Source organism: Bombyx mori, chromosome 23 (assembly GCF_030269925.1).
Source record: "Bombyx mori chromosome 23, ASM3026992v2".
Lineage (NCBI taxonomy): Eukaryota > Metazoa > Arthropoda > Insecta > Lepidoptera > Bombycidae > Bombyx > Bombyx mori.
The window spans coordinates 21,066,422-21,090,846 of record NC_085129.1 but is presented as its reverse complement, the minus strand read 5'-3'; the positions used below and the strand labels follow the sequence as shown (position 1 = coordinate 21,090,846).

Genomic DNA, 24,425 nt, shown 5'->3' with positions numbered 1-24,425 from the left:
ATTCATGTTTCGGTAACATAATATTTGTGTTACAAGTGAAAATACTCAGAATTTGATTGCGAGTATACCGTGCATTTCGAAAAAGTACATATATATATTTTCTCCTATCTATTCGCTGGTAGCCTACCTATTCTAGCTTCGTGGAAACGGGGAGGTGAGCTGACGGGGTCAATTTGAGAGAATTTGCTAAAAGTAGTCCCAAGAAAGAAGAGCGCTTTGCACAATCTACCACCGGTTTGAAATGGCGACCCACTAAGAAGCTCCGTCGAGAAATTCAGTGGCCCGTGTCTATGGGTTAGTTCGTACGGTGACCTATGATTTATGGGCCTAAAAGCACCGAAAGCAGATCCGAGGGGCCTGACAAGACAGGTTTCGGGCGAGGGCGGCTTTGCATTACCCTATCGCCTGGATCTATTACATATAATAGCTGCGGCCACAATAAGAGGATTGTTTTAGATGAAATAACTGTTATAAACTGATAATTCTAGGATGATAATATCTCACTTAATCCATGCCAGAATACAAGACGAGATAAATGTACCTTCAGGATTGCTTAGCGGTAAAAACAAATTTCTTTGTGCCTACCCGCGCAGGTACGGAATAAATCCTAACACCAACAATGGCCGTGTGGTGACGGCATTAGAATACTTTTGTCACCACCCCCATTACCATCCCAGGGGAGTCGTAAGAGGCGACAAAAGGGAAAGCATAACACACAATATTTACTAGTGTGAGAGAAGGAAAACTCGAAATTAAACCCTGTACCAACCCGTCTAGCCAGCGTGGTACCAGTAGGCTAATAAACCTCCAAAATGATTGTACACCGCAGAACCAGGCCCCTAGTCCCCGGCGGCCCCGCTATTCCTGGTTACGGTAGCGGCCATGGTAACGGCGGGGCAAGGGGTGCTAAGAATCCCCGGCAGAGATCCGGCTACCACCCCCCTTCACAACGACAACTGGCCCTGGTGACATACAACGTGCGCACTTTGAGGTTGGACGAGAAGCTAATAGAGCTGGAAGAAGAAATGAACAAGTTGCGCTGGGACGTTATTGGTTTATCGGAGATCCGAAGAGAGGGGGAGGATACGAAAACCTTACAGTCCGGCCACTTGTTCTACTACCGGGAGGGAGAACAGAAGTCCCAAGGTGGTGTTGGGTTTATCGTCCACAAATCTCTCATAAACAACATTGTGGCCATCGAAAGTGTGTCGAGTAGGGTAGTATACCTTGTCCTCAAAATCTCAAAGCGGTATTCGCTGAAGATTGTACAGGTATACGCCCCATCGACGTCACATCCAGACGATGAAGTGGAGGCTACGTATGAGGACATTAGTAGGGCCATACGTAACTCCCAATCACATTTTACCGTTGTTATGGGAGATTTCAATGCAAAACTGGGCCGTAGAGGCGATGATGAGTTGAAAGTGGGGCCATTTGGATTTGGGCAGCGGAATCCCAGAGGACAGATGCTGGCGAACTTTATGGAGAAGGAAGGACTCTTTATGATGAATTCTTTCTTCAAGAAGCCGCCACAGCGGAAATGGACCTGGTTGAGTCCCGACGGTGTAACAAGAAATGAAATTGACTTCATCATGAGCACCAACAAACAGATATTCAACGATGTCTCTGTGATCAACAGTGTTAAAACAGGAAGTGATCACCGAATCGTCAGAGGCATGTTGAATATCAATGTCAGACTGGAAAGATCGCGTCTGATGAAGTCAACGCTTCGACCGTCGAATGCACAAATCCAAAACCCCGAGAGCTTTCAACTCGAATTGGCTAATCGCTTCGAATGGCTAAACAGCTGCGCATCAGTGGACGATGTAAACAGCAGGCTGGTAGAGACTGTCCGTACGGTAGGGTCCAAATTTTTCAAAACCCACCGTAAGAATAGACCTCAGAAACTATCCGACCGCACCCGAAACCTCATGGCTAGTCGACGTTTGATGACGCTCCAAACTTCGGAGGACGCTGAGTCATATAGGCAACTCAATAGACATATCATGAAGTCCTTGCGACACGACCTACGCTCCTTTAATACTCAGCGTATCAAAGAGACGATTGAGCGAAACCAAGGCTCTAAAGTGTTCGCAAGAGACGCTTCTATTGGGCAAAGCCAGCTGACGAAGCTGAAGACCGAAGATGGACGTGTAACGTCGAATAAGTCAGAGGTCCTGCGGGAGATAGAGAGGTTCTACGGGCAGCTGTTTACCTCGGTCTCAGCTGAACCGCAAGGTTTAGCTGCAGACCCTAGAGCCAAGCTAACCCGACACTTCACAGAAGACATCCCGGACATCAGCCTGTACGAGATTAGGATGGCTCTCAAACAGCTTAAGAATAACAAGGCACCGGGCGAGGATGGAATTACTACGGAGCTTCTGAAAGCGGGCGGGACGCCGGTACTGAAAGTCCTTCAGAAGCTCTTCAATTCCTCTTTGCTCGATGGAAAACCGCCACAGGCATGGAACAGGGGTGTTGTGATCCTGTTCTTCAAAAAAGGTGACAAAACCTTATTGAAGAACTATAGGCCCATAGCACTGCTGAGCCATGTCTACAAGCTGTTCTCGAGAGTCATCACGAAGCGTCTCGAACGCAGGTTTGATGACTTCCAGCCTACCGAACAAGCCGGTTTCCGAAAAGGCTACAGTACCATAGACCACATACATACGCTGCGGCAGATTGTACAGAAGACCGAAGAGTACAATCGGCCATTATGCTTAGCGTTTGTGGACTATGAGAAAGCCTTTGATTCCGTCGAAACATGGGCGGTCCTTAGATCTCTCCAGCGGTGCCGTATTGACCACCGGTACATCGAAGTATTGAAGTGTTTGTATAATAACGCCACCATGTCAGTCCGAGTACAGGAGCATTGCACGAAGGAAATCCCTGTAAAGAGAGGAGTGAGACAGGGAGATGTGATATCTCCGAAACTGTTTATCACTGCTCTGGAGGATTCCTTCAAGCTTCTGGAATGGCAAGGACTTGGCATCAATATTAACGGCGAATACATCACTCATCTTCGGTTTGCCGATGACATCGTGGTCATGGCAGAGTCGCTGAAAGATTTAAGGCGTATGCTCGGTGACCTCAGTAGGGTTTCTCAACAAGTGGGTCTTAAAATGAACATGGACAAAACCAAAATCATGTACAATGTCCATGTTGCACCCACCATAGTTACTGTTGGGAGCTCTACTCTTGAAGTTGTTGACGAATATATATACCTAGGACAGGCAGTCCGATTAGGTAGGTCCAACTTTGAGAGAGAGGTCAGTAGACGGATCCAACTCGGCTGGGCAGCGTTCGGTAAACTGCACAACGTCTTCTCGTCCAAAATACCTCAGTGCCTTAAGACAAAGGCGTACAACCGATGTGTGTTACCAGTGATGACTTACGGCTCGGAGACGTGGTGCTTCACTAGGGATCTTTTTAGAAGGCTCAAAGTCGCGCAGCGAGCTATGGAGAGGGCTATGCTCGGCATTTCTCTACGTGATCGAATCCGAAATGAGGAGATCCGTAGAAGAACGAAGGTTGCTGACATAGCCCGTAGAATTAGTGAACTGAAGTGGCAATGGGCCGGCCACATAGCACGAAGAGAGGACGGTCGATGGGGCAGAAAGATCCTGGAGTGGCGACCACGTACTGGCAAGCGCAGTGTGGGACGGCCACCTACTAGATGGACCGACGACCTAGTAAAAAGCGCTGGGTCTCGTTGGATGCAGGTGGCAATGGACCGGTCACACTGGAAATCTATTGGAGAGGCCTATGTTCAGCAGTGGACGGCGATAGGCTGAAATGATGAATGATGAACAATGAATACAGTTCGTTTTCCAGCAGCGCAGTATAAAATTACGACATTAAAACACTTGCGCAAGTTAAACTTTAGTCCCAATTAAAGATTAAAACAATTTGCCATAAAACTGTGTACAAAATTTACATTGTAAAATGTTTTACGCCACGAAGAGACTTTGGTTCTCCCTGTCGCTGTCGTGTGCTCAATGACGAATAACTTGAAGCAATCGTTGGGAATGATTTCGTCACATCTCGGCAGGTACCTACTGTATACGCAATCCGCTTTTGTCGTTATCATAAAATCATACATCTGCTAGAAACAGATAGAATAAAATAAAACTTTAACTTTGGAAAGATTTTTTGTTTCAATGCCTCCTCATTTCTAAGAAAGGATATCTTGATATTGAAGGAACAAGGTCGGTTGTCCGTGACTTAAAATTGAGATGAAATTCGTCATTATAAAAAAAAGAATCATAAAGAAGAAACTCAAATTCGACTAAAAAAAACGAGATTATCATCAATGTAGTCAATTAAACATTTATATTAAGGATAACCCAAAAACAAGTGGTCAGATCTTGATAAAATTTTAATGGAAGGAAGTGAGAAGCAACGGCTTGCAAATAAAAAACACACATAATACGCTGTACTACTAACAAATGCTGATTTGTGATGCTCCCCATTAACCGAAGAATCTCTTAGTCGCATTTATTCATAGGATGCTGCTATAGTAAGACATATCGCGATGTGGAACTTCCTCAACAACACTTGATCCTTGATCCTTGTTGGAGTTACATTAAGATACCAGCACACCGTACAAACGTTTTTATTCGAGGCTATTTTGTGAGGAGTCTATTCTAACGTAGCGTCATTGAAGAAATTTAACATAAAGAACTATTAACTTATTATTTCTTCTGAATCATGGTTAAACAATGTTTTTATAAGAGTTGAGTCACTTTGTTTGTGAACTTAGATGCTCAATGCGTCATTACTAATGCATACAGATAGCCCTTTGGTTGAACATCAAAGAAACTTCGGAAACGTATTTTAGTTTATATGGATAAGATATTGTCCTTTAACGGCCGTCTGGTGTAGTGGTAAGTGACATGGTCACTACACAAGGGGGTCGCGGGTTCGAATCCCGCCAAGGGAAGATATTTGTATGATAAATATAAATGTCTTTTCCAGGATTGTGGATGTATATTAAATATATGTATGTGTATAATAATAATCTTACATTTATATCCGTTATCTGGTACCTGTAACACAAGTTCTTTACGAACTTATCACGGGACCAGTTAACGTAGCGTGATTGTTAGTAAATATTTATTTATTTATTATTATTTATTATCTATTAAGATTGTGGCCGGACAAAGATAATTTTCAAGCGCAGATCTCGAGACGTTTATGACCCTTCACTTTGCCATAATAAATATCTAGCAAAACCCATTAAAAAAATACGAAGGCCCTTTGACTTTTTAAAAGTGGCAGCAATTCGAGCTGTGACAGATGACAGCTGACACAACCGTCATTATTGTAATTCTCAACTCCCCTCTATTTCGCATTCAAATTCGCAGGCGTGATGCTTAATCGATTATTCTCGATGGAGAATAATCGATTAAGCATCACGCCTGTGCATCACATATTCGGTGGAGTGTCAGTTAGAGATTACCAAGTGAACCATTAATTATAATAACTACTTTATTTCGATTAATAAAACAGTTGATTTGATGATTGAATTCGAGTAATAAATTATTTTTACCCTCCTTCTTACATGTTTAATTAATACAATAAATAGTCATGATGAAATAGTGAGATGAGCCCGGTAAACGACCATATCTCCTGGTTTCTAGTATAACACCAGGGTTTAACATTCCATAAAGCAGCCTAACCTCGGAAGCCATTTCATCCGGGAAGCTAACTGGACAAGTCCTTGTACAATACTAAAACTACGCGATAAGCGCGCAATTTTATCAACTCCACTGAAATGATCCACCATCCACAAAATAAAAAACTTTCCCTTATTTGGGGCCTAATGGGTAAGGTTCGGCGTACTTCACACACGCGGGCACGCCGGGGATCGCTACCGATTCCTCTAATAAAACACTCGCCTAGCATGTGTTTGTGAATAAAACCCAAACATGACTATACAACACTTCAAGTTACAGCCCACTGAGTTTCTGGCTGGATCTTCTCAGTGGGTTACGTTTCCGATCCGGTAGTAGATTCTGCGAAGCACTGCTCTTGCTAGGGCCAGTGTTAGCAGCACTCTGGTTTGAGCCCCGTGAGCTCACCTACATGTCAAGGAGAAGCTGAAATAGCCTCTCAACGCTATCAGCATATATAGAAAAAAAACTGACACTTCAAACTATCACGCCAGACTTTGCGACAGATATTGGTAACATGGCGATATCTTTAGTTATTTGTTACCTACCTTACCAATTGGCAAATTAATCGAGCCCAATTTTAAAACGATTTTCAATTAACTCGTCAAAATCAATTACTTCCACCAGTTCTCAATTTGTTCAAATTGGAGACACGTCACCTCCAGACATAGCTGGGAACTGTGTAGGTGAAGAATATCACAGGTTTGCCTTAAAAAGTTCGCCTTGTATTTGGCTGACGATCTTCGACGACGACTTTATGTTTTTCACAGCCCACCTGGTGTTAAGTGGTTACCGGAGCCCATAGACAACTACAAATGTAAATGCCGCCGCTCACTTTGAGAGATAAATTCTAAGGTCTCAGTATAGTTACAACGACTACCTACTCACCCTTCAAGCCTAAACGCATTACTGCTTCACGGCAGAAATAGGCAGGGTGGTGGTACCTATCCGTGTGGACTCACAAGAGGTCTTATCCAGTATATCCTACCACCTACCACCATCTTTAAAATGGAGGCAAACATTCAAATTTTTTTCGATGGGTGGACGAGCTCACAGCCCACCTGGTGTTAAGTGGTTACTGGAGCCCATAGACATCTACAACGTAAATGCGCCACCCATCTTGAGATATAAGTTCTAAGATCTCAGTATAGTTACAACGGCTGCCCCACCCTTCAAACTGAAACGCATAACTGCTTCACGGCAGAAATAGTCAGGGTGGTGGTAGGTACCTACCCGCGCGGACTCACAAGAGGTCCTACCACCAGTAAAATTATTTGGCGATAGAAATCGACTAGGCGACGGTGACGAGCCGTATGTGCTAATGCCTCGTCAATCCTCATAATATTTCAGAGCCAGTAAGATACTACAATAAGACCATCCCATTTGACCCTTTACTTCTAATCAATATGATCTACTCCCAATTACATTCAATACATCTGTCATATAAGAAAATAAATTTTGTCTCTAAAAGTTACTGAAAATCTTTTGAGACATTAAATGACTATTGGAAAAAGCTATCCACCAGGGAGAGAGAGAAACTGCGCACTGATCTGCTAAATGACCCCTAATAGTCTATCATGATCCAAGGTATTCTGACCTCTGGATTCTGTAATTATTAACTGCTTATTATAAATGCAACTTTCTCGTTCAAGCGATGCTTGATGTCAGTCCACGCGGTCAGCAGCTTGATACCAAGGCCTCGATGGCTTATGGTAAGCAAACCGATAAATCACCATAACCTAGTCCCGATTTCGTACCGTAAATAAATATAAATTTCATATAAAAAAACTTGTATTTCATGTTTTTGCGTTTTCCGCTTCGCTAGATCGAGTCTGCGTTCTGTGACCTCCTTTTACTGAGATCTAGTAAAGGGAATAACTACGAAATCCATAGTGGTGTACTTCAAATTTATGACTATGGAAAATAGTACTGGAAATTTATCGTAAAGAAAAAAAAAGATGTGTGGTGTCGTGGGACACCGGATAGGAACGAAGTTTCTTATTATAAAAATATTAATTTTAAGTTCTATTCTAGGTATAAAGAAAATAAAATTGGAGGTTTCACAAGAATCCACGGTCATTCGGTAACGTGCGAACTTATTGTGGTACACTTCATTCACGGTCGTTTGCATAAGAGTTAGTGTATTGCGCAAAGGAACGCTCTGAGACCGTGGTCAATAAATGATAAATAAATATGTTATTTTTTGTACGTTATTACAAAGTTAAGTCGCACGCTGTGTGCATTACTAATTTGTATGTTATTACAAAGTTAAGTCGTACACTGTGTGCATTACTAATAAAAATCTTACGTTACGGACGTTTTTTCCCGGTTAGGGTACCCACCCCTCCGCATCGTCCCATAAGGAACTTCGTTCCAAAAACTACCAAACTATACACAACAGCGGGTGCATGTAAATAAGCAGCTATGATTTACAGTCAGCTCCGTTGGCGATGCATTTTACATCGAAACGAAATTTAGCTATCAATTAAATTAATCTAACAGCAGGAATGAAATTGAAGTGAAAAAAAATTATTAACAAATCTTTGGAATACTGCAATAAGTTTTAATTTACTACAAATGTACTTTTTTTTAGCTTATATGAGTGGACGAGCTCACAGCTCACCTGGTGTTAAGTGGTTACCGGAGCCCATGGACATCTACAATGTAAATGCGCCACGCACCTTGAGATATAAGTTTTAAGGTCTCAGTATAGTTACAACGACTACCTACCCACCCTTCAAGCCGAAAAGCATTACTGCTTCACGGCTGAAATAGGCAGGGTGGTGGTACCTATCCGTGCGGACTCACAAGAGGTCCTACCACCAGTAAAAATAAAAATGTATAATCTATGGTCTCGATTTTTTGGCGGGAAGGCGAGCTATAAAGTCAATCACTTAATTCTGTTAATTTATTGTTTATTTATCATCATTTCTACCACATCGCGTTTTTTAATTTTTATTTGATATTTAAAATTCAGCAGTTACGAGATAACAATACAGTCGAATACCATATTATACAATACAGCGATAACAATACAGTCGAATGACAACATGAAGTCATCGTGGCCTAAGGGATAAGACGTCCGGTGCATTCGTGTTGAGCGATGCACCCGCATGTTCGAATCCCGCAGGCGGGTACCAATTTTTCTAATGAAATACGTACTCAACAAATGTTCACGATTGACTTCCACGGTGAAGGAATAACATCGTGTAATAAAAATCAAACCCGCAAAATTATAATTTGCGTAATTACTGGTGGTAGGACCTCTTGTGAGTCCGCGCGGGTAGGTACCACCGCCCTGCCTATTTCTGCCGTGAAGCAGTAATGCGTTTCGGTTTGAAGGGTGGGGCAGCCGTTGTAACTATACTTGAGACCTTAGAACTTATATCTCAAGGTGGGTGGCGCATTTACGTCGTGGATGTCTATGGGTTCCAGTAACCACTTAACATCAGGTGGGCTGTGAGCTCGTCCACCTACCTAAGCAATAAAAAAAAAAAAAAAAAAAAAAAAAAAATATTATTATGACTTTCACAAAGATATTAATTTTACACAAACATATCACAAAAATAATACCTATCCTAAAAGATATCACATATGTTTGAACGATTCACTCAAATATCGCCCCCAAAAACTGTAAAGTACTAAACAGTAGCTTACATCGCATTAATATTCACATCATCCCACAAACTCTTGCTATGGTAGTTAAAACTGCCGAATTGGGAATAGATTATTGTCTTTCTAAACGAAGTCCTAACTACAGATGAAGCTGCTCGTAGGTAAGCCCTGCGCATGATGCAAGACACAAGTGAAGTTAATAGTCTTTGTTGCTTAAATTACAATGACGAACGCACAACCTTCACACAGTAGAATGTTAGCAAAACGAAAACGCAAGTTTCAAATTAAAATGTTTGTATTACAACGATTACTTTATTTATACTTTATTATTATTTACACTTTACGTGGTCGCGGACATCTCGAATTGAACCGTAAAAATGTTTTTAATGTCCACCCACGGAGACCTATCTATTTATCAATGTTATAACGTCTTATGACGCCGGCCGCACGCAAGAAAAAGTGTCACGTTCTGCCCGAGCCTGAGCGTGCGAGCGAGAGTGCGGAACAAGCGATAGAGAGACACGATCGGCCCAAGCGTTGGCTTGTGACACGTTTATCTCTCTTCTCGCGTGACGTCACAGCTAGCAGTTCCAATAGTTCTGCTACTGACGTTATCACGTAAGACTATCGTCCGTAAACCGACTTTATTTTTTTATTTATTTATTGAGAAATAAAATGACATTGCTTGCGGAAAACCTAACTGAAAAAAAATAACTAAATAAAAATGAGATATCCTTTACAAATATTACACAGTAACATATTTACATAGTAACAAAAGTCGACATAATTACTTGAGTGCGCCGCGTAGGGCACCGGTGACCTACACGACAGTCGAAGAGTTAAAGTATCGTTTCAGGGCCCTGAAACGATACTTTGAGAAAAATATTTTTTGTATGGAAACTAGCGACATCTTGTAACGGATGCCCCGAAGCTTATATGTTATAAGGCATTTAATTATTGTATGACTAAGCACAGAAAAAAATATCTTCAAGTTTATTTGTTATAGACAAAATGATTAAATTTTATCAATTAGAGGTTACTAAAAATTTACCAGATCCTTCATTAAAAATAAAATATAGGATAGGTAATATGCTACTGCCATCTACAGGAGCAATGAGAAACTAATCGAAGCGAAGCCATCTAGTGGCCGACGCCCGTAAATATTTTTGTTGTAGTGCTTGAGTTGCTTATCTATAACTAATTTATGTGTATTATCTATGGTATCGTTTGTATCGTATAGCAAATTACCAGGCACCGCTCATGATACAAGATCGTGTCTGCCTCGTAAGTGCGCGTCCGTCGAGTGGACAATGTTAATACGGCACGTCAATAACATTTGCGGTCGCCGCGCTGACGATATTATCCGCAAATGTTTCCGAGAACACGCCGGTAGAGGTACTAAATGCTGATGATTGTCGCTAGTCATAAACTTTACAATCAACAACAACAATACCTACCTGCAGTTCGCATTCGTGATAAAATGATATTAATAATAACGAGGGACGAAAGGCGTGGTGGTTTGAGCGACATTTTTGCAAATATACAGGAGAGCCATTTAAAGTTTAAAATTTGGAAAAAATTTCGTAACGAAAAAAACTTCTTCAGGTATACGAATGGGGTAAACTTAATTGTAGTTCAATTAAAAACATCGGATTGTTGATGCTGATACCAAATAAAACGCACCTTTAATTACTTTGTTTTTCCTTTTACTGAGAAGATTCGGCGAGAAACTCAGTGGGCTGTGTCAGTGGGTTCATTTACTCGTCGAACCCTTTGGTTTGACGAGGACGGTGACCGGTGCTTGCACTGTTAATGGATCGGGAGGATCCGTAATGACGAATTTAATTACAAAGATAAATGAAAGATAATTATTTTCGGAACAAACGAATTATCGTAAAAACCACGCTCTTGGCGTCGAACTCGCGACCTCGAAACTAAGAGTCTCGCGTGAACACTACTAACTCAACATAGTTTTCACAACATATTTTTTTGCATGCAATCTAGTGGTTACGTAAAGAATCTGATTGCGTCACCGCAGACATGTACTTGCTCTGTCAAACACTCGGTTCAAAGAGTCACTACAAACATACGCTGCATGTGCCCGTTGTGCTAAATGCGAGTTTTTTAACGTTCTCGATAGCGTAAAAGTTAACTCAAATTTGTATGCAGTTGGAACAGCGCCCCTAGCGGCAAACGGAGGGAGACGTTCCGACTCCATACAAATTTCAGTTAACTTTTACGGTATCGATAACGTTAAAAAACTCGCACTAAGCACATTGGTTGAGTGCGGGATAAGCCTGTGGATTGTCAAGTGGAGAGCTTGTATCGCAGTGGACAGGAGGACTCACAGAGCCTCCGCTACAAACGCACACAATGCGGAGGATAATCAGGTACGGAGTGGTCTTGCAGCCTGGAGAGAGCCCAGTCTCTGAGAGATCTTGGGAACTCACAAACCACAGTCCACATAGCACGAGCTTCCAGCGACCAGAATGCTCACGAGCGTGACGGAACGTTTTTCGAAATAATTTTAACATTAATTTCGTTAACATTAGCTTTCTCTAATTCATATCACAATCGCGCAATAATCAGCTAATGTTCACAGATATTTTCATTGGCACAGCGTATTCATAATATTGTCTCACAAAATAATTTACTTTAAATAGGTTAGAGTTAAAAAATAAATATATAAAAAAAACTGCATTTCTTTTCACACAACCACGGTTATAGAGTGAAACAGCTGTTGTTAACCATAAAACGATACTAAAAAAAAATCGCACAATCCAACACACACACACACAGGCACAGACATATTGCGACACGTAAACAAATAAAATCAAACTCACTTATCCTCCGATTCGATTTTATGTATTCGATCATACGCGTAACGGAACGGGACGCCATTTCGGGGGGAAAGTTTTACACTTGACAGGTCGAGAAAAAAAAAATGGCCGAATTAATTAAATATTAAATAAAATTTCGGTTTTTAACAAGACATTCCGTTACGGCGGCCGCCCGATCGTGACTGACCGGCGAGCGCTGAAACGAAAGGTTTGCTTGAATTACTTAATTCTGTGTTATTTTTTTTTTTATTGTTGTTGTTTTTTTTTTAACGAAAACTATTTGTGCTAACAGCAATAATGCAATTACTGTCATTTTGACGACGAAAGCGAGCGCTCGCACGGAGTTAGCTGACGATTGTGATGAACTTTTATTAAATATTAAATTGAAATAAAATAAAAAAACATAGAAAGAAAGTAGTACATTTTTTGTAGATATTTGGATGTAAAAAAATCAATCAATGTTCGATAATAATTCGAGTAGAAAATTCACAAATATTCAAATAAAACATACCGACGAGAAAAATTGTGAAATAGTTTATGAACATTTTATCACATTAACTTAGTTAAAGCAGGAAGTAAATAATAATTGCAATCATAATTACTGCGTTCGTTTGTTAATAATTCGAAAAAAATCCGTTGACTTACTTGACGGCGGATCCGTATTAAAACACTTCTTACGGATCAGTCATCCGTTACCACGAATGTTGTAAAATACGCTTTAAATCGGAAAACTGTAAAATGTTATTTACGATTGAAACTAGACTCTCAGTCATCCGTTGCCGCGAAAATTGTAAAATGCGCTTTAAATCGAAAAATTGTAAAATGTTATTTACGACTGAAACTAGACTCAGATTTTCAACCCGTTATAAAACTCTCAAATCTACATACTAAACGTTTTAAGATCCTTTGTCAACGAGAGAATCGCTTGATTCATTAGCGCCATGTTAACAAAATAAACACGTACTTACATACATACGTCAGTAGCGTTGGTTTTTGCGACCACGTAAGTCATCATGGAAAGTACAATAAAATGTATTTTTTAATGTGTTCGTTTGGTATTTTAACCAGCGGAGCCGCATTCCTGTTTCAGGCGTTCTGTCTATTTTTATCACGAGGCATTTGCGCGTTCCGGTTTACGGAGAAGGCTAGACATTTTTTTTATGACTGAAGTATTACTGGTGGCCCGGAGGCCTTTCCAGTTTCACCAGTACAGGTGGGCGAGCAAAGGCTCAACCAGAAGGGGTGGGATTTGCTAACAGCTGCCCGAGTGCCTCCGAAGAAGACCTCTCAAGAGTAGCTGCTTCGCGAATGAATCTACTACCTAATCAGAATCGCGACCCGCTGAGAAGATCCGGGAGAAACTCAGCGGGCTGATGCACGTCGAACTCTTTGCCGAGTTCGATGAGTACGGTTACCGAGATTCCTAAGCCTGCTTCCAGTGTTATTGCTGAAGGTATCTAATGCAAAATTTATTGAATCTGATGGATCCGTAAAGACGTGTCTAGGGTGACGACGGTGACTTGTTCCTGCGAGTCTAGACATACGAGTTCCAAGTGATATCCACATGTCTTTGTTCGCGTTGAACGTCTCTCATTATCTCTCTATGACATTACAATCGAAGGATTCTGTTTACTTGAGGATCTAAAGAGTTTTTTGCATACATATATTGAGTAAAGAAAAACCTTCATTACTTAAAACTCTTTAAATTTTAAAAACGATTTTGCCTTAGTGTAATTCAGTGTCATAGAGTCTGTCATTCAGTAAAAAGAGAGTTCAATTTTTTTATTGCTTAGATACGAGACGAGCTCACGGCCCAACTGGTGTTAAGTGGTAACCGGAGCCCAAAAACATCTACAACGTAAATGCCACCACCCACTTCGAGACATGCGGTAGTAAAGTTTAATTGTTTAATAAAACAATTGTCTGAAGTAAGAACTATATAGTTTATTTTTTTAACTATGCTGATAGCCTTGAGAGGCTATTTCAGCTTCTTCTTGACGGGTAGGTGAGCTCACGGGCTCGACCTAAGAGAGTTTGCTAACACTGGCCCTAGCAAGAGCAGTGCTTCGCAGAATCTACCAGCGGATCGGAAACGAGACCCACTGAGAAGATCCGGCGAGAAACTCAGTGGGCTCAGTGTCAACTGGATTAAGTGCTTTGCTGCAATTTTAGTGACGTCGACCAAGTTTCATCTCTGGCGAGACTCAGACGCTGTTTGTTGGGTAATAGTTAACTGGTGGTAGGGAGTGTGAGTCCGTACGGTGTTAACTTGGTTGATGTCTATGGGTCCCGATGGCCACTTAATAGCACGTGAGGCTTGTGGGGAGTATTAAACGGTAGACAGCCGGTTTGGCTCTGCCCCTGGCATTGCTGACGTCCACGGGTGACGGTAACGACTCACCATCAGGTGGGCCGTATGCTCGTCTGTCTACACAGGCATTAAAAAAAAAGATAAAGTTCCACCCCAGCATAACTCACTCACCGACTTCAGATTGATGGCGGATATCCAACGATCACTCCAAAATAATGTATGCGAATAGTTTGAATCCCGGGAACAACATAGGGTACTGTTTTTTAACCCCTTTTCCCGATGCTAAGCTCATAGACGGGACTTAAATTTGTCCGTAAATATCCCTAGAGCTATTCGTGATGTAGTCACAAATGGTGGGGACAGGTGGAAACAGAAACTAGGCAGATGTTTATCCGTCTACATCATACAGAGCAATTCACGTTACAGCATTTAAAGAAGATTCTATCTTAATTTTTTACCTGTTTCACATTGTAGTTCCATCAGTCGATACGTCGATCGCATTCATATCAAATTGCATATAAATCGATATAGTAATTATGTTTAATGTAATGACGCAAGTCGAATGCGAAGGTTGAATTTTAATTGAATATCGATTCTGATAATTGTAAAGAAAAATCTTAGGTGTTCATGTTTTGAGGAAGAATCTAGTTAGATGGGCGAAGGACCTCACACTTGAGGTCTGTGTCGCAAATGGTATACCTAGTGATTACTCAATACTTTTAGGTCTATGATGCAAATGGCATACCAAGTGATTACTCAATATTTTTAGGTCTATGTTGAAAATGATATAGTGATTACTCAATATACAAGTTTTATTTTTACTACACGATACCATTCTTTGATCGTGGAAGTCATTCGTGTACATGTCTTAAATAATTATTTTGTTGAAATAATTGGTAGCTGCCTGCGGGACTCATACCCGATCCTGTAGACCGAATGGTAAATAGTCGACGTCGCCCTAAACGCGTCATTATGGATCTTCCCGATCCACTAACTGTGGTTTTAGGTACCTCAAGCACCGGTCACCGTCCTCGTCGAACCCGTCGCTTGCGACGAAGGGCTCGACGAGCGAATTAACCCACAGACACAGACCACAGGCCTGACTGAGAAATATACTTTAAGCCTGTTGAACGCGCAATGTTTTTGTGACTTTTTTATTGCCCTTGTAGGCAGACGAGCACACGACCCATCTGATGGTGAGTGATTACCGTCGCTCGTAGACTTTAGCAATGCCAGGGGCAGAGCCAAGCCACTGCCTACCACTTAATACTCCCCACAAGCCTCGTTTGAAGAAGGACACGATGCGGACGAAGGACGAGATGCGATGTTAAAAAAGAAATCATCTCAAGCAATTCCTCAGAGCACTCCCCATTGATTATACAATACAAAATACAGAGAGAACCGAAGTCCCTTCGTAGACCTAGATGTTCCAAGCGATCCGTAAGAATGGGATTCTCGACAATGCTTCGAGAACTCACTATGATTGTCCGTTATTTACAATTCCGAAGTTGTTGTGTCTTTAATAACAGAACCATTCGCTTGTACTTTGGTCTCTAATCAGCAAATATTCATGACATCTCGTCTTTTTAAAAAAAAACCGGTCGCAGTAAAACGTGTTTGGCCGCGTAGTCTTGAGAATTTTTTCGTTAAAACGACTTAAAACATCTAACTGCTACACTAATGAAACTGAATTTGTTTAATAATACAAGATCATAATTTATTAACGGTTCGATAGTAGCTTGGCCGGCGTTTAGACCACGACAGAGTAATACGTACATATGAAATTAGTCTGGATAAAAATCACTAGCAGATTAAAATTTTTGAGAATCAACTCTGTAAACACGCGTGTGCTGACGATTTCACCATTAAATAGCGAGTTTCGGATATGAGCGTTGAAAACAAATAATTTTGAAACTTGTTGTATAGTGTATTTTAATAATAACGTAAAAGAAAGCGATGAAGAACGTAATTACTGGTGGTAGGACCTCTTGTGAGTCCGCACGTGTAGGTACCACCACCCTGCCTATTTCTGCCGTGAAACAGTAATGCATTTCGATGCGAAGGGCGGGGCAGCCGTTGTACTGTTAAAATTGAGAACCTTACATCTTATATCTCAAGATGGGTCACGGCATCCGTGTTAATTTCGCAAGACACGAAGTCGTCTGCCAATTTACTACAATTAAGGGAAAAAAAGGTTTTTTCCGTTTCCGGCCGTTGAAGTGTAAACATCACTGTGATTCTATTTGTAACAAATCGTATTTAAAAAATAGTAAAAGGTTGGTTTAGTCGTCAACACTGTTAAAAACCACTTAATTGGTGCTGCGAGGGACGCAGAAGAAATAAATCTTTGGAATATTAACAGGATCTGTTCAGAAAACTGCAGAAGAAAATCCACAACAACTTTCACAAAACCTGCCAAGTAGAATACGATTCTACCCTACAACTAAAAAAATACTTAATGTCAGTTTGTTGGGTTGGCATTGGTTCTAGTGTTGCCGGTGCATGAAAAGTAGTGTCACCTACTATACTGCGTTCCATTCCACGTTACTTCACAAAAATATGGAAGAACAGTTCCAACTGTTATTTGATAATATGAAGATGGAAATGCAGAAACAAACAGCTGAACTAACTGAATCACTTACCAAAAACTTAATGGATAGGATGGATGAGAAACTTACTCCTATCATTGAAGAAAACGAACAATTAAAACAAAAAGTTAGCGATCTAGAGAAAGAGATGGAATATTTGAAAAGAGAAAAGAAAAGTAACAACATAATTATTTTCGGGCTAGAAGAGAGGGAAAATTCAACATTGGAGCTATTTAATAATGTTAAGATGACCTTCAAAGAAGCTCTTAACATAAATATAGAGCAATCCGAAATAAACAAAATATACCGCTTGGGAAAAAATATAGTTCAGAATAAATCAAGGCCGGTGCTGTGTTCCTTTACAAATGCATGGAGAAAAGATGAAATTATGAAGAATAGAAAGAACTTAAAAAACATTTATGTATCGGAGGATTACTCGAAGGAAATTTTGGAGAAAAGAAAAGCACTGCTACCACGGTTGAAGGAAGAGAGAGAAAAGGGAAATATAGCTTTTCTGATTTACGACAAATTAGTAGTAAAAGAATCCAACACTGAAAAAAGGAAAAGGGAACCAACTATCTCACCGTCACCTTCCAAAAGGCAACCCAGAAAACAGCAAACACTATGCTCTGCGAAAGTTAGCAGGATAAATGCCTTCGATGCAATGCGACCTAGATCGAACTCCTTTACCAACAAACCTACACTCAATAAAAAATAGCAATTAACCGGTAAACGGAAAATCCAAACAAACTATGAAAACAAACAAACAGAAGAAATACCTCTTCCCCCAAGCCGACTGGTCCTCGTGGGGGATAAAGACCACAACCCTCCAACAATACAAAAAAAACAACTACAAAGATACAAAAATATACGTCGCAGCCCTTAACGTACTCACGTTGAAGAATGAAGAAAATCTTATAGAATTAACAAATGCCTTAAATAAAATTAAATGGGATATCGTCGGCCTCAGCGAAGTAAGAAGAATGGGTGAAAGAATTATTTCTCAGCCAGACTTCCTCCTATACCACATTGGAACGACGCCAGGACACCATGGCGTTGGTTTCATCGTCAAAAAATATCTTGAAAAATCTGTAGAAGAATTTATAGGAATCTCGGAGCGCATAGCAATGATGAATTTAAAGTTACCGGGATATAAAGATTCATGGTCTATAGTACAAATATATTCACCAACAGAACAATCGGACCTGGAAACAATTGAGGAATTCTACCTTGACTTAAATAACACTATCCAAGAACGTGCCCACAATAACATAATCGTCATGGGAGATTTCAATGGCCAAATTGGAGCTAAACGTCCAGGAGAAGAGACAGTACTGGGACCATTCACTTACAGTAATAAAATTAGAAGTAGAAATGGAGAAAAACTTATAAATTTTACACTAGAAAATAACTTAACCATTTTAAACTCAGTATATAAAAAAAACACAACGAAAATGTGGACATGGATTTCACCAGATGGAAAAACCAAAAACGAAATAGATTTTATAATGACCAATACAAAGAACTGCTTTACAAATTTCGACGTCATTAATAAATTTAACTTCAATACAAATCATAAACTAATTAGAGCTGAAATAAAATCAGTACAACCAAAGAAACCTAGACCAAGACAGGAACTAACAATCGGTAAGCTCAGCAAGCACCAAATGGCACAACTCGTGGCCAACCTAAGAGATAAACTCACAGACTTCAAAAAGAACACAAATACCAAGGGAACCCAAGAAAAATACAACTGGATAGAGAATATTATTAACGATCAAGTACAACACATTGACAAGATTAGATCTGAACCGAGAAAATGGCTAACATCTAATACCATGAAATTACTAGAGCAAAGAAACCAGCTAATCAGCGCAAAAGAAGGAAAAGACAGAAGAAGGTATTTAGCGAAAATTAGTAAAGACATCAAAGAAAGTATAAGGACGGACAGGAAAAAGAGTAGAATGGAAATTATTGAAAAGCATATAGCCAAAACGGGAGGCATTAAAAAAGCTCATAGAGAATTAACAATTTCAAATGACTGGATCGCAAAGATTAAAAACAACAGCGGAGAATGGCACCATAATAGAAGAAATATATTAGGAATCGCTACGTCCTACTACAAAAAAATCTACGAACACAACACCGCTCAGGACAATATCTACCTAGCAGAAACCTCAAGTATCCCTAACATCATTCAAACTGAAGTAACAAAAGCTATAGATAGTCAACACAGAGACAAAGCACCAGGACCCGATGGCATAAGTAACGAAATTCTAAAAGAAAGTAATGAAATTATAACACCAGTTCTCACCGACATGTTTAATGAGATATTAAAAACCGAAATTATCCCACGGCAATGGACAGAATCAAATATTTTACTTCTATATAAGAAAGGAGACAAATATGACATTGGGAACTACCGCCCTATTAGCCTTATGTCCAACATATACAAGGTATTCGCCAAGGTCATACTTAATCGGATTGAAAAAATATTAGACGAACACCAACCCATCGAGCAGGCGGGATTTCGTAAAGGCTATTCAACGATCGACCACATTCATGTAGTACGCCAAGTAATGGAGAAGTATAAAGAACACCAATGCACCTACTATATCGCATTTATTGATTATAGCAAAGCATTCGATTCTTTGTTTCATGAAAAGGTATGGGAGTCATTAAAAGAACAAGGAATTGAACACAAATACATCCGGTTAATAAAAAATGTTTACAGCCAGAATACTGCGAGAATACAATTAGAAAAGAAAGGTGAACCTTTCAGAGTAGGCAAAGGCGTACGACAAGGAGATCCCCTGTCACCAAAAATATTCTCGGCGGTACTAGAATCCATATTCAGAGCTCTAAATTGGGAAAATCTCGGTATCAATGTAGACGGTGTCTCATTGACTCACTTGAGATTCGCAGATGATATTGTGTTATTTGCAAAATCGTCGGAAGACATCACAAGAATGATAAACGAATTATCAACGGAGAGCGAGAAGGTAGGGTTAAAACTGAACCTGGAAAAAACAAAAATAATGACAAACGGAGAGAGAATTCCCATAAACTTAGGAAACAACCAAATTGATTACACCAATGAATATATTTACTTGGGACAGCTAATAACAGATGATAATCCGGTGCTCAAAGAAGTTGAACGAAGAATAACTAATGGCTGGAGAAGGTACTGGGGCTTGAAAGAAATTATGAAGGACAAAAATCTTCATATGAACATTAAAAGCAAACTATTTAATACTTGCGTACTACCAGTTCTCATGTACGGCAGTCAAACATGGGCTTTATCACAAAACACGATTAGCAAGCTTGCATCATGCCAACGCGCAATGGAGAGGAGCATGATGAACGTGAAAAAGTCAGACCGACTGAGTAACCGTATAATAAGAAGCAAAACAAAGGTAATAGATATAGGGTGCAAAATTAGAAGGCTTAAATGGCGTTGGGCAGGGCATATGGTTAGAGGTAAAGATAAATGGAGCAAAGTTGTGACACAATGGTATCCTAGAGAAAGTAAAAGGAAAAAAGGTAGACCGCAAAAAAGATGGGATGACGACATACGACAAGTGGCAGGCGTCACATGGAACAGAGTGGCTCAAGAAAGACATGAGTGGAAAAGGTTGGAGGAGGCCTTTGTCGATTGGCAAACAGATCTGCAGAAAATAAGAAAAATTCAAATAATAGCCTAGATTAAGGTTTAAATAAAATTTAAGTTTTATATATTATATTTAATTTTAGTCATATAATTGTAATATGGATCTGAATAAAAGGCTATATTATTATTATTATAAGGGCAAAAAAAAAACTGCCTTCGATTTGAGTCGATTTTGTGAATAAAAGCGAATTATTTACTGCTAGTAGGTACGTGGTTCAATTTAAAGAATGCAATTAAGACCTAAGCACAGTCAAAACACTGATATTTGCTATCGTTTAAAATTTCTTAACACCGTAAATTTGGTAAAGTGTCATTAAAATCTTGTTTAATTAAGTTACTCACTTTGGCAATTGATTTTCGACATTAACTTATTACTTCGCTAATGCGGTTTCATATTTGATTTGAGTAGTCATGCGATATAATTGTCCAGGTTTGAGTAGCATCCTTCGACTTTTATGAGTCGTGTGAATTTTTAAAACTAATTTTACGATTTCAAATATAACAGTTTATAGGTTGTGTGGTCACCACGGACTACTAAGGTGCTATACGTCTATTTTAAATATTGTGTTAATTGACATAGACAACTGACAACAAAAATGCAAAAAAAAACCGTATAATTTGTTTTAATTTTGTCCTCGTTATCTCATTCATATAAATAAGATAAATTTAAAAATCTGGATATGGCCTTAAATACAATGAAGCAATGCATACACTAATATGAAATATGAAGATCCTCCAGCATGAGATGTTACGTCTAAGAAGGTTTAAAATAATTTTGACTTGGCGATATGTTTTTGCGCTCGATATTACTTTTTTTTCCGGAATAATGGGTGCCCGGAGGCCGTTTTAATTTTACCAGGACTGGTGGGCGAGCAAAGGCTCAGCCAGGAGAGAAGAGATTTGCTAATCGCTGATCGAGCATTTCCAAAGGTGACCTAACAACTCAAGAGCAGCTGCTTCGCGAATGAATCTACTACCGGATCGGAATCATGACCTGCTGACCAGGGTCCCTAAGCCTGCTCCTAGTGTTAGAGCCGAAGGCGTCTAATGGAAGAGTTAATGAATCTGATGGATCCATAAGGACGATTCAAGTGCGTCAACGGTGACTGGCTCCTCCGTGAGCAGAAATCGGGGAGTATACAGCAACAAGGCGATTATCATGACTCATAGGGGCTTGTTGAAGTACCGTTCTGACGCTGACTTCGAGTGTTTCCGGATCGAATCAAGGCCCAGGTCGTAGTTGTAAGTTGACGTTCCTCACGAACCACGGTGACATTGCAGAAGCGTGGATGGAATTGACTAGGCTCGACCAGTCAGATCGGACGCAAGTTCTTATGTCGCAATCAGCAAAATAAAACAGCGATTCTTCAAACTGCTTACATTATGATTTAGACCGTTTGATTATTTAGCATCGGACCGTCTGATGTGTATTGTGTATGTTGTTCTAACAGTTAATATGTAATAAAACAAGGATTGTTCAAGTTGATCTACTCCCTCACAGCTTTTAACCTACTGCTCATGTTTTAACAATGAACTAGTGGTCCCACAGTAGTTGAAAATCGCCTATAATTAATTGAAATTTTATGTTCAAACATTACATATTATGGTTCTACTGTCAAACACTATTATACTTCTATAATATAATCACAGATTTCGCCAAAACTACACTATAGAAAAATAGTATTCAAGACAAACAATATTAATCTATTCTCAATTTGACCACATACTTTAAATAATAAGAAAAGTTTGACAATTGACAATAAACAAAGAGTATATTTATATGTATGTGTTGTGTCAAATACATGGTAGTGTGTGTAATGTTTTCTTTATTGATTTAATGTATCTTTTATGCATTATTTTAAAAAAATATTAGCATTGTGCACTTCTCTATATTCTCTATAAGTGTGGAAAATTTCATACTCCACCGTCCGCGCAATTTTCGGAAAAAGATATACAAAGTTTTAGCTTCACGTATTAATATATAGACATTACATTCGCCGTGAGAGTCCTGATATAGTGTGACATCTCAGTCGATTATTAACGTAATGCTCAATGTAACGAATGCGATTAAGATTGTTCCCAGTTATTAGCTTCGTATTTAGCAAATAAATATCCATGTTCTGCCTAGATGTTACGGTAAATGTATTCACGGTCGCAATGATAAGAAATTTAAGTGAACACGAAACAACTTTATTGTTTGTCTTGTGTGTATTCGATACAGTATATGAATTTGAATGCTTAGAGCGATTTTAAGGCTTAAATTGCTATAAATTTTGAAAGTCTATAAAAACCTAATCCGATATTGGTTTTTAAATTTGTATGTCATTAATACAGTCAGAGTATATAAGGCGGATAAATTTTGCGTCAAATTAAACAACGTTGACTTCCGCAATCAATCTTTATGTTTACGAGAAATTCACACGTTTTTTTATTCTTTACGAATCAACAAATTGTCATGAGTGACCTCGAAAATTGTAAAGTGTACGTAAAACTCCGAACTTGTAAAATTGCTTTTAATAATTGAATTTTAAATGATAAAATTGAAGAAAAATGATTATTAGTTACGATAATGCTTTGACGTGTCAAATTCATTAGGGACGTTAAACTCCAATCGATAATAATATCTCGATTAAAATATTTGTCATATTCGTTCGATGTAGTTTCATGGCGCCGCTTAGATTTTCTCAGAGGACTGTTTTTTTTTTAATTTACGTTGACAGCAATATTAACATCAACCATAACAATCGACAAAGTAAGTTCCCAGCATGCGGCGATACGTCCGTACTTACGTGACAGCGACTTCCGAACGGATCTTATCAAACCTAATACATTCATATACATACGACTGTAACTATACTTAGACCTTAGAACTTATATCTCAAGGTGGGTGGTGGCATTTACCTTGTAGATATAGACATCTACCGGTAACCGCTTAACACCAGGTGGGCTGTGAACTCGTCCATATAAGCAATAAATAAAAAAACATTGAATAAAATCTCTTGAAGTGTTGACTTAAAATTCACAAAATAAATACTTACACCACTTCCTCAGGAAAGCGCTGGTAAGCTTTGCACAGAGTTTATCTCTTCCTTGCATTGTGAATAATTATAATAAAAAAATATATAAAATATATATTCAAAAGAAAAACTAGCACAACACTTTGAGCATTTCACGGACACCGCACTAAATCACAATTCTCTCTTTTTTCTGTCTCCTCTTCTTGTCCAGTGACTCCGGTCGTCTGCGCGTTGCAAGCTATCGCGCACGACTGACCACTCTTCAGCCAATGATGCTCGAGCTGCAACAAAACGGGGATTTAAAAAAGTCACACGCACCGGTTTTTATCACACACTACTTCGAGTTACACGAGCTATCGGCACGGCGCTGGCTCGGCGGATTCCTTGGCGCGGTCGTCGGTTCAAATAGAAAAGTTTACGACCGAAACTGCGATACTTTAAAGACAAATATATTTTTTGTATCGAAATTATCTATCTACTGGTGGTAGGACCTCTTGTGAGTCCTCACGGGTAGGTACCACCACCGTTCCTATTTCTGCCGTGATGCAGTTACGCGTTTCGGTTTGAAGGGCGGGGCTGCCGTTGTAACTATACTTGGCGCATTTACGTTGTAGATGTCTATGGGCTTCAGTAACCAATGAACACCAGGCGGGCTGTAAGTTCGTCCACCCATAAAAGCAATAAAAAATAATAATATCGACATCTTGTA

The 24,425-nt window shown here is 39.6% G+C and overlaps 1 protein-coding gene across 3 annotated transcripts in view; it reads right to left on the bottom strand.

Annotated features, from left to right (window-relative positions):
* The window catches only part of LOC101744837 (scavenger receptor class B member 1), an 86,540-nt gene that overhangs the window by 35,716 nt on the left and 26,399 nt on the right, over positions 1–24,425 (bottom strand). Inside the window, exon 2 of one of the 3 annotated variants that reach the window (XM_004925939.5) lies at positions 23,738–23,997. In XM_004925939.5, coding sequence (XP_004925996.1) covers positions 23,738–23,795 — 58 coding nt within the window. In that variant the 5' untranslated portion in view covers positions 23,796–23,997. Of the gene's footprint in view, positions 1–12,133; positions 12,321–12,775; positions 12,987–23,737; positions 23,998–24,425 lie in introns of those variants that run through there. The other 2 variants (XM_062675471.1, XM_012690224.4) reach the window with 2 other exon arrangements.